This window comes from Strix aluco, chromosome 1 (genome assembly GCF_031877795.1).
Source record: "Strix aluco isolate bStrAlu1 chromosome 1, bStrAlu1.hap1, whole genome shotgun sequence".
NCBI lineage: Eukaryota > Metazoa > Chordata > Aves > Strigiformes > Strigidae > Strix > Strix aluco.
Genome location: NC_133931.1, coordinates 78880173 through 78892450, shown reverse-complemented (window position 1 = coordinate 78892450; position 12278 = coordinate 78880173). Strand labels below are relative to the sequence as shown.

The following is a 12278-nucleotide window of genomic DNA, read 5'->3' as shown; positions in this document are numbered from 1 at the left end:
TTACAGACTGTTGCCTCTAAGCTTGTTCTCTACAATTCCATCTCAGGTTTTCCATTCAGTTCTTTGTAGTTTCATATGCATTACATAGTAATATTTAAACTAGAATTTTTCTTTCTTCTTCATCTTCATTCACAGTCATTGGATTTCTAATGTTCAGTTGCTGGTTTTGCAGGTCTCTTTAAAAGTATTGTGATACAAATTAACAAAGCACATTATTTACTCATTCTGGCCAATGTTGTTATCTTTTACTACTCTATATACTCTATCATCCTTAAACCAAGGCTGTCAGGTGTCTGGATCTATTCCAACATGTCTTGCTTATGCTCAGAATGTGAAGATGCCATTCATTCGAATTCTTGAAGAGCTGTTGGACTCAGCCTTGACATTTGTGATGAAACTGACACTTACCTTGTGTCCATGGCAATAAAGTTACATCCATTAGGAAGGTCTGTGCTTACTATTCTTCTTAGCTATTTCTTGGCAGAAGTGGGCAGTTAGATTATAAAGTAAATATTCACTTGAAAGATTTTGACAGGTCTGAAAACCTCCATGCCCCAGAGCTGTATTCAAGACATATCTTTCCCTGCTTCTCTCTTTGTTTTGCTTTACAATTGTGGTGTGAAAATGGCTGAACAGACAACACTTTTGAAGATGGGACCTTTACAAGTTCTTTAGGAAATCTGCAATGGAAATCTGGAGGCTGGATGCATAATGTTGCACACACTGTAGCAGAATTTGAAACACTGGAGCAAAGTACCTGTCTTTTAAAACTACTGATGCAATGGCTATGATTTTCCGCTGTAAGGAAGCCTGGTATAGCCAGTATTACATGCTAGTATAGTTTGAGGGGGTTGGTAGCTGCCCATGTTATGTACTATAGTCTGATGAACATAGCTGCTAATCTGTCTCAAAGTTGTAGAATAAGAACAGATCCTCACTCTAGTTGGGCTCCCAGGTGGTCCATGCAAAATCAGTGTCATAGGTGGGAGGAATTTAAAGAAGATAGTTTACAGAAGGTCAGAAGTAAGAGAGTTTACTGAGGCAGAGGTAGATCTAAGATAACATTTTATTCCTTTTTACTGAACTTGTATATGACCCACATTGCTGCTGTGAAGAGTAGTGTTTCTTTCTGATAATCTGTTGGATCTCTGGCACTGCTTCTTCACTTAAAGCCCAGTCATTTATGACTTTCGACATTTCTGTATGAATGCTAATCCTCTTAGACAACAAATGGGAAAGAAATGGTTTGGGAGATGCTGAAAGAAAGCAAAGGAAATGGGAGGAACGAAGACTGTATGCCAAGATAAGAAGGAAGAACAAGAGCAATAACAGCTGTCCTGGGGAAGGCATTAGTGCTCCAGTTCTCAAAGTGAGAATATTTTATTTCATTCTAAGGTAGTATGCTGCTGTAACCATATTCTCCAGCTCATAGACCTGAACATAAAAAAATTGTAATGCTGCCCTCTATGATAAACAAATTTACTGAGGAAAAAAGAAACACAGAATATTCTCTTGTCCAAAGTTGCACTTCTAAATTAAACGTGTATGTAGGCATGGGGGAATGAGGCCTCCAGCCATGTCTTTTTTCTTCTCTTATCTTGCGGGAGGTGACAGCAAGTGACTCACTCTGTAGATGCCAGACCTGGCACAGCGGCAGGAAGAAATATTAGTCTGAACAAGAAGCACGTGCTGAATGTGTACCCGATTTTTGTCTCATGCAGGATAAAGATGGCAAGCCAAATGCAATGCATCGTGAATCATACTGAATCTGTTGGCTGCCAGTTAGACAAGTGATATAGAGTTGAGCTAACTGATCTATAAAGTGATACCAATTCATTTGCGTCTGTAAAATGATCTCACTGCTTCTTTTCTTCCTGTTAGTACATTTTTCCAACCTCTGTGCTCCAAAAAATCTTTTTTTTTTTAGTCAGTGACTAACTAACACAGCCACTGATGTTTTTCTGGGCACTTCTCAGACCATATTTTGACCTTGAAACTTGCTGTAATTATAGTTGAGATTTTGCATCCAGCAATCACCAGCGGAAACACTGCTTGTTGTTTTCTTCAGTTGAGCTGGTTATCGCTTAATTCTGAGACAAAACTGACTCTTGGCAAAGGTTTAATTATTTTTTGAATATAACTCTACATTAGGTTGTTTGGGAAAAAAAAGGTAGTCAAATTAGAATTTTTTTAATATCAAAAAGGTTAAATTTTAATGAAGATGAAAATTGTCATTTAATGAAAGGGGTTTTTTAGTACTCTTACATACAGTAAATCCTGACAAGCTTGTTTATTCCAAGAAAGGAGGAAAATCTAAACAGTTATATGAAGTGATTATACTAAGAATTGGGAGGTCAGTCAGAAGACTTTAACATGCAAACATGATCTGTTACACTCAAAATCTTGTTATGAACAAATGGGAGTGCACTTTGTATACTGAACTAAGCATTTATGGTTCATCTAATTAGTTTTGACTGTCTAATAAAATTAAATCCATATTATCTATTTATTCAAAGTTTTGTTAATAATATGGTTAAAATCTTACACATAAACTTCCTACTAGCTCCCCCTGTTATTTGGTGTTATGCTCGCCCTTCCAGTATTTCTCCAGGTCTTAAGACTGACTATTCAGTCTTCCTCAGAAAGGGGGAGAAGACTTTAACATTAATTAGTGTCTTGGGTTCTTCACCTCCACTTCAGTTTTGGAGTCTGCTTGAGGCTACTTTTTTTGTATTTTCTTAAGGTTGATTACTTGCTGTTTCTCACCACTTCCCAAGACAAAGTTTGGGAGCTGTATGCTGCCCTCCCCCAGCCCCATTACCCCAGAGGGGCTGTTTGTCCCCCAGTGACTATGTGGGGGTGCCAGCCGCCTGCCCCGGCTGCTCCCAGAGTGAAGCCAGCACAGGGAAGGCCACAGGCATGTGGCTACCAGGCAAATGCTGCCACGGCTAAAATCAGCTCCTGCCAAGACAGTGCCAGACTCATGCTGAAACCCTGTGTTGCCAGCTCTCCACCAAGCCTCTTGCCCTGTGCCTGTGATGGCAAAACCGTATTTACTGGGCTGCAGAACAGAGCATCCCAAACATTTGTCTTGCAGTTGTTACCGACTCACAAGAGCTGTCACAGTCTTTTGAGACTTCACATGAGTAATAGCTGATCTCAGTATGTGTTTGCAGTGTTGAATCTTTAGCATTTACTATTGCTGGCATATAGAAGATTGCATAATGCAGTTTTGGTCAGACAGTTACCTAAAATATTTATCAGTGTGAGAATGTGGTCCTTTATGTTCAGAACAAATGTTCTTTGATATTTTTAAATTATTTAAAAACTTTGCATGAGTGAATCAGAAATCTCAACAGTCGTCTGACACTGGTTTGTGATGTTTAACTGTCTGCTGAGAAATCACAATAAGAATAGAAGTGAAGAGCAAATGCTAAAAGATACGATTTTTCAGAGGTCAAAATCCAGATAAGTAAGAAGGGACACAGGCTCATGTTATTGTTATATTCACCTAGACTCAATTAAGACCTGCAGATATTTGTACCTGTGTGCTTTATTAAACGAATGCGATGCATATCTAAACCCCACAGTTTTTAACACAGAATTTGAAAACAGACTGGGGCAATGATGAATTTCATTGCTTTTTAAATTGCTTTAAACATAGTGAAGTGTAGTACAATCTAGTAAACTGAAATCGTTAACCCTTGCTGTGAATGTGCATTTACAATAGCCAGACTTTGAAAACTTGTTTTCTAGTGACTACTGCTGTGAAGTCTGTTCTGCACTAATAAAATTATTTTTTACTCTATTACAACACATAGAAAACTTTAATAGCTGTTTTCAAGTTCTTTTCGCTGTACTATAAGCAGTTTAGGAAACTCCAGTCAAAGTACTCCCACATTCTGAGGCTTCATTGAAAACATCCAGCATGGGACAAAGATTTGTCCACTGAATGAACCAAGTAGGTAGAATTGTTAGTGTGATTTTTATTAACTCGTTTTTCTCTTGCTTTTGCAGACTATGGCACTATTAAGAAAGTACTTGCCCCAATGAACCAGACTTCAAGCAGCTGCCTACTTGAGGAAATTGAACTCCTGCCGAAAAGTCAGCAAGAGCCCATCAGGAGCCTTCAGATTCTGCACAGCCAGAGTGTCCTTTTTGTGGGCCTTCAAGAACACGTGATTAAGGTCCCCCTGAAGAGATGTCTCTTTTACAAAACATACAGGTATGAAGAATCAGCAAGTTTGATTGGAGAAAAATACTTGGGGGTGTTGCAGAAAAATGGGGAAGAAAAGTGACTCTGAGTAGGAATCCAAATTAATTACCTCTCTCAGCAATGACTTTCTGTGTATACTTTTTATCAGAAGTGTCTCTGACTTCTTATACTGACTTTAGGACCAAATCAGACTCTCAAGAAATTATATTGATATTTAAGTGTCATTATACAGACTCTGAATTGTGAAATGAAACAGTAAAAAATGGTTTATGTAGGAAACAGGTATCTGATAATGTGCAGTATAACTGCTGGCTTAATGTATTTAAAGCTTGAAACGTGGACAAATTTAAGATTTTGTGGGGTTTTTTTATTTAAAGTTGTATTATAACTGAGTAAACAATATCTCTCTGGGTTCAGAAAGAAAACTGGATTGGATGAACTGATAATTAAGACTCGTGCTGGACCAGGAAACCATAATAAATGTAAATATTCAACTAGGTGAAAGTGTTATGCAGCTAACAGTTGTTCAGACAAACAAGGAAAATAATTTACAAATTATCATTTGATATTAGACTGTATTATGGTAGTTAGGGAATTTGAAGTTCAGCATACAACTTTTCTATAGGTTATCTAGAATTACTTCTGGATTGTGAAACATATGCTATTAGAGATTGTTAATTTCATCTAATTAGTTGTATTTTTCCCTTTGATAGAAGTATGGTTCCAGTGATTCAGTACAATTGTTCTGTTTTATGAGTTAGACTCTGAACCAGTGTGATGAGCTTTTTGAGAACTGTGACAGAGGCATTTGGGTTTTTTTAGCTTGTTTTGCTTTTGCTTGTTTTATGCTTCCTTGGGAAGCTGGTCTGTTAAAGGAGGGAGAAAGGCTGCCAGTTGCCTCTCTTGGCTGCTACACTCAGGATCACAGAGACGTTAACTTGTGCAGCAGGCAGAGAGATCATACCTCCCATGAAAGGCAGTGACCATCTGCAGATGGAGACATTTCTGGCTGTCAGATGGACCATGAGTGTGGTCACAGCAGGGAGGTGGCCACAGGACACAGGTGTAGAGCTGTGGCTTGGAGACAGCGGAAGGACTTTTCTAAGGGACCTGGCCCTATGTGGAGATTGGTGCCATGCAGGAGGCCAGTGAAAGGCTACTGGGTTGAGAACAAGACTGAAGGTAAAGCTGTGCCCTGGATAAGCGGAGTAGACAAGGGAAGGAGAATATTCTCCTTATTACAGTTCTTTACCAGCCCTTTTTGTTTATGTTCTCTTATGTAGCATATTTTAGGCATTTTCTACTAAAACAGAAGTGATAGGACACTCAAAGTCCCGTTGGAAGACCTGCAAAGCTTACTTCAATGAAAAATTACATATAGGCAAGTCTCTGCCTCAAATTTTTTGTTGGTTTAGGGACCAACATAAGACCAAGTTTCATCTTTCTTTAGTTTAGCGAGTTGAAACAGGATGTGTGGTGGTCCCACAGCCCTTTTTGTTTTGTTTCCTTCTTTTCATTCAGTGAAGGACTTATATATTGGGAGTGGTATATGTTTGCATGTGTGTATAGGAAAAAATCCAATGGCATATACTTATGCTTTTCTCCTTTCTGGAATATGATATGATTATGCCATTCTGGTTGCACAAGACATTGAACGTGTTTCCATAAGCAGATGTGTTTATTTCAGAAAGGGAGATTGAGCTGGTATTCTGTGTTTTCTTAGGGACTATGTACTCATGATGGCAGTCATAAACACAGAGAGCTCAACAGTACCGGTGTCCCGTATTTACACCAAGCCTGCCTTCAGACATTTAAAGGCCTTATTATGTTATTAGTGAGGTGTGAACTCCAAAATCCAGAGATGAGACTTCCAGAACACCTGCTTAGCTGGTGCTTCTGTGGAGGTCCCACAAGGTGCCTGGTACCTGTGCTTCTGTCAGGACAATTCCTGAGGCACATCAGTGTGCTTCTGCCCTTGTGGGGTGGGACTGTTGTCTCAAATCGTAGACCCCATGCATGGCTGCAAACTAGGCATTCCTCTCCCTCTTTAAGCAGTGGGGTCGAATTGACTAGATTTTAAGAGCTTGCTTATTTTTTTTAAAAAAAAAAAAAACACAAACAAAAAAAAGTGGTGCTGTTCCCATTTTACTGAGTAGAACAGTAGTTAAATGACTCAAATCCATCTCAAATGATAATCTGTTCCTCTGCTCAGAGGTATATGAAGTCTCATCTTCCACTGGAGTGACCTACTTAAAAGGAGATAAAATTATTCCTTGTGGGATTTTTCAGTCATATCTTTTGTAGTTGTATGGCTTTACTTGTAATAATTAAATATCCACTGCATGAAAATGGTTGCCATCCATGCTTTCTTCTTGGTTAAAGAGTTTACCAGCAATTCTAGCTCTGTTTTGTGAGAAAGCAGAGGATTTACAGATGTGATCTAGATGAAATAAGGCATCTTATTGTCATCTATCATTAGGGACTCAGGTCATTTGGAAAATGCAGACATAATCTTTCTCTCACCATTTTTGGCTTGCCTAGTTTCTTTCCTAGTTTATGCTAGATTTCAAGCATATTTGGTTCTCTACATGTGGAGAGAGTGTAGGTACCTTACTTGGGGCTATAAATTTCACTAGGTAATGAAACATCTGAAACTTAGTCACTGCATTGCTGGGTGCTTTGATACATTTTTGTTACATGTTGCCAACTATTACTTCTATGCTATAGCAATGGGTAAAGTAGAATAATGGGTAAACCTTACCTGAGGTAATACCTTGGGGCATTGTGTTTCTTTTTTGGATTGTTTTAATTTTATCTACTAATATTTGTCATATTTAGGGCTGTACAACTGCACCAAGTCTATATTCTGAACTTCCATCAGTAATAACTAGTTTCTTCCCCAGATCAAGGGAATGTGTAGTCTTTAATACCTATTTTACATAGTTATTGAGAAATAGAGCATGCTTGTGTGTGAATAACAGCCTTAAAACACACTAGCTCATCTGCTCTGCTTTTTTGTATCATTGGCAGAGTGCTCACCATCTAATATTTTCTAATCTTTTTGTTTAGGTTTATTTCAAAGTTTTCAGACAATGCATCTTCAGTCTCTCTTTGAGCTATTATCTCAAAGTCAAGATAATTTTCTTGAGACTATTTTTTTCTTTTTAGTTCATTATTCCTTGTTTTATCTTCATGTACTAGACTCTAAAGCAAGTGGTTATTGCTTTTATTTGTAGTTTATTATGTCTTCTTACTTATCAGTCTGGTATGCTCTACATATTTCGCTAATTCATATTTCCTTGTAAATCTGTTCTTCCAGCACTTGGCTGTGGTAGAGTCCTCTGTGACATGGTGTTGCCTCTGACAGACATTCCCTCTGATTCAGGATATTCCTGTTCCATACCAGCTCATGTCTCCACTCCCACAAACACTGTTATTGAAGGCCCTTGAAAATCTTGTTTTATGTTTGGAGGCTAAAATTGATTTTTGTGTGTGTGTGTTCTAGGTGCAGCTCAGTGCACTTTATTATTATGACAGCAGGCCATACCATAGGCAGAGCCTGTTCTTACACCTGTAGTTTCAGTTGCTCAGCACTTTCCAGTATGTCACAATCTTCTCGTTTATGAGTTGGCCGTGCTGGTTATTTGGATTGTCAGTTTTCATGGTGGGGGGGTGTCTCCCAGAGGCTTCTGCCAATGGCTGAATAGTTTTGAACATAATCCTGCTGTTTTCAGGAGTCAGCTAGGGAAAAATAGAGACGTGTGAGTTCTTACAGCTTTCCAAAAAGCCCTGGCATCTACATTCTCCAGGAGAAAGCAGCAGAGCAGTTACCTTAGTTCGGCTATCCGAACTATTTTTGGGGAAAATCCTTGAGATTTGACCAGGTTATTATCACCTGGATATTGCAATTCACATGTTTATCCAATTTTTATGGAAGACCATCCATATTATCTACTGGAACTATTTTCACTGTGAATTCTCCGTCTCTCTGTACTTCTTCAGAGTTGAGTAGGCCAAGCGTAAAGCACAACTGAATTTTTTGTATCTGCCAATAACTATAATGTGAGATAAATAGAATGGTGATTATGAGAAGATAACTATTAAACTCTCTAAAGTTGCCGTGTTTGCTATTTACTTTGAAGGCTCTATGCATCTGAAATAAGGAATAAGATCTGTAGCGGGGGGATAAAGACTTTGTTCCCTGAAAAAAGCAACCAGTCAGCTTGCTTTTGTTGTCAGCTGTAGCCTTCAAAATCAACCTTGGATGGCAGTGATTTCTCTGAGGCAAATTTGTCGATGTTATAATTTGTAATGGAGTTTTCAGTGCATCAGTTCTGAAAGTAGGGGCAATAAAAGGTTGTATCAGCCCAATGTTCTGCAAAATCTTACCAAGTAAAGGTCACGAATTGGTATTTCTGATGGAAGATAGGTTTCACACACTTAGAAAGCTTGAAAACTAATCTCACTATGACATTATGTTTAAGTAAACAAATAGTGCCATTTTCTAAAAGCTGTACAAATAGTGACTTCTCTGGTGTAAAAAAAAACAACTTCTGGAAATTTTTGAATATTGTTTTTTACTTTATATGTTTAAAACATTATTGGGCCACAAGATTGTTTTGTAATGTAATGTTATCATAGCTATTCTACCGTAACCATAACTTTTCTCTCTCTGCACTCCATCGTTTTTATTTTTTGCTTCTTTATTAACCATCAGCTAAGCAATTTGTATGTACACAGAAGTTAACTGTAGCAGCACAGTACAGAAAAGGATACTGGATTACCTAACAGAAGAAAACAATTACTGCAAATTTGGTTATGCTTTGTTTCATTCCTAGAACTCCAGCAAGATTATTAGATCAAGTATTTCAGCCACTGTTGCATTCCTTTATTTGCCTTAGCTATAGATGTTGCTTCCTCAGAAGTATTCCTACACTCAGTACAAACCTGTTTTCCTGGCAATAAAACACTGGCTATCATTACATAGTGGAATAATTATTCCTATATACTAATATTATACAAGTTAACAATGTGTAATGTGGTCTAAACTATTACTAGGGGCTAATGTGTCCAGAAGAGCTTGCCAATACATGGAATTGAAATTGCTCGTTTTGAAGTAATCATTCCAGAATAGTTATTTTTGGATATCCAGGTAGATTTCCTTGTTTCAAATTATGCAAGCCTTATGCCAGTTTAAATCAGAGAAACACACTGCTGCATTAGAATGTCAGAACCACGTGAGGACTGATATGAACTAATATTCTAGAATCAGAATCCTTATAAATTTCCCAGGCTGGGATAAACCGTAATCCTGGCTGCAAGACTAGATTATAAGCATATTTTAAAAATGGGAAGTCTTTTTTTAGGTATTAGATACATTGTAAAATTATCTTCCATTGGTGCGGACTTATGAGAACACTAGTAGAGTCAGCAGAACTATGAAATAAACACAGTTGAAAGTTTTCCTCACTCAAAAGAAGTACAATATTAGTTCCATGCTGGGGAGGGAATCAGTTGAAGCTCTACAGATCTGAGGTTGACCTATATTTCTTTCTTCCTCTGTGAAGACCAAGGTTTTTGCAGAAAGTGTCATTGTCTATCTGGCCAACAAAATGCATTGGAGACAAACTATGCATTTACATTTTGCTGCTCCTGAAATATTTAGTCACAATTCTTTAAAGTATGTGATCTATGCATGTATGTATTGTATTGTAAGCACACACTTTTGGCAAACAAGAAGGAATTTGATAAACAGGTAGAGTTTTAGAGTCTGCTTCCAATGTATTTCTTGAAGTAGCCTTATGAGGAAAAGGAAAAATGTCTTTTCCTTTTAGTTTGCAAAGTTGTAAGAAAACCAGATGGACTTGACTACATATTTGCAATTCAGATTTTAATAGTAGGATATTATTTTAAACAAAGGAGTGAGCTAAGAAATAAAAATTTAAAACAGGCATGTGGTTTTCATATGTCATGATGTAATTCATTGCTTTATAAAATACCAAAAGTTCAGTGTAGTTTTTCTTGAAAATCACCTGACATGTTTAAAGCAACCCACGTTCCAAGAGATCATTTCACTAGTTGTTTGATACTTGGCAAGTGTATTCTCTGGAAACAGAAGTTAAAGGGACTAGGTGGTAAAAAAGGGAGAAAAAAAAAAGAAACAACAGGGCAAACGTGGAAGGTGTTTTATTTTAAAATAATTTAATGTATCACATACTGGACTGCTACTCAGTCAGGCCAGCACATACCCTACACATTTCAGCTTGCAGTGCTCTGTGTTACACACCAATTGTTTTTTCCCAAGAATTATTTGCAGCTCTCTTAATATTCTATAATCTTTTTTGTGGACGTTTTCATTATTTGAAATTCTACAGAAAATTAATATCCAAGTTTAAGAGTCCACTATTGACCTGAATGTATGAGAGAGAAAGAATATTCTTGATGCAACACTGTGAACTGTGGACAAGATTCCAGGACAGGGGTTTGTATGTTCCAGTTCTATGAGCCCAAACTGAGTGGCTTTGAATGCCATTTGCTCCTCATAATACGTTGTCAGGCCAGTGAAGGTATCTACAGTTACTTCTAGAATGAGAGGTAATGGTGCCCTTGAAATGTTGGGATACCTGCTATCTGGTTAGTACTGTTAAGGAGTCAAGTTGTACATCCTAAATCTGGGCTTTATATCTTTATAATTGATTTGTATTTTAGTATAAAGTTAACCTCGACATTTATTTCAAAAGAACCTAGGCTACAGCTGACTAAAAGGATTTGGCAGTCATGTATCCTGTTTACACTTATGTCCACTAAAGATGTGCAGGTCTTTTAAACACGTGGTGATGCCATATGGAAGCAAATGCATCCAGCATGTTATTGCTATTCTGGTATTGCTATTCTGGTCTAGCAACACATAAAAGTGTGGGGAAAATCCCCAAATCTGTTGCTCTTGGGTTTCCTTGCCACTTAGGTAGCTCAGATTTTCAGAGTCTGTTTGTACATCACAGATTTGCAAGCTCTAGTTTCAGCCCATCAAAAGGGCTTTGAAAACCCTAGCTGCACCTGGTGATCCCAGCATTTCCAGGCTCCTACCTCCCAGTCAGAGGGCTGAAAGCTCTGTCTTGGCTGATTGACATGGATAGGGACCTCAGATGTTATTTCTTTATAACGAATGGCAAGCCTGCATTCACTTGTAGAGAGCGTGCTCTGAAAGTTGGCTTTCACATTTGTTCCAAGTAGAGCCACTTGGAAGTGCCAATATTCAGAGAATTGTGTGTTATAAACAACTTTGCTAAACAAATTATACATAAATTCCTGATTCTGGATTTGAAGGGAGAAGCTTGTAGATTTAAGGCTAATATTGTCAGTGCATGTTGCAAGATTGAATTGTTTGTTAAATTGATAAAATTGATTGTCTTATAATAATTCAAGTAAGAGGAAGCAACAGTAGTTCACACAGAGTGACTGAGATGATTAAAAGTTTTGATTTTTCTTAACAGTACAGGCAACAGTTAAGCAGTATTCTGAATATTTAACACACATCTTAGTTTGAGCTCCTAGGACTTTATAAATTGTGTGCCTACCATTTATGTTGTTCTGCATCATTCATCTATATCTTTAGACCCCCGTTCTTCATTGCACACATATATATGTATACATCTACAAAACCAGTAGTAATGAAACCACTGATAGGTACCTTTGTACAGAAATCTAGTATCAGATTCATGTATTCATTCAGAAATGGATAGCACAGTGCATTTGGAACACAAGACAGGCTTTTATCTTCAGTTGTCTGTTTAAATTTGCAGTGAGGAAACCGACTTCTGTGAAATAAGACGGTGACCCCAGTTCAGTTCCTGGTAGACAAAGCATCCAGATCACAGCTGACAGTAATTGGAACTAGATAGGCATGGCTATCTCAGTAGAAATGATTGAAAGGGTCAGGAGACTGAAATATCCTCTGTTCTTTAAAATGCTGTGTATAGATAAAGACAGAAAAATGGTTCATTGAACAGTCTCAGAAGATGCACCTCTTATGTTTATATATTCTCTGAATAAAACGTTACAG

General features: G+C 37.7%; 1 protein-coding gene across 4 annotated transcripts in view; it reads left to right on the top strand.

Annotated features, from left to right (window-relative positions):
* Nucleotides 1-12278, top strand: part of SEMA5A (semaphorin 5A) — a 353854-nt gene that overhangs the window by 245852 nt on the left and 95724 nt on the right. For all 4 annotated transcript variants that reach the window (XM_074825752.1, XM_074825742.1, XM_074825761.1 and 1 more), the window contains one exon: nt 4018-4225. In XM_074825752.1, coding sequence (XP_074681853.1) covers nt 4018-4225 — 208 coding nt within the window. The remainder of the gene's footprint in view (nt 1-4017; nt 4226-12278) is intronic.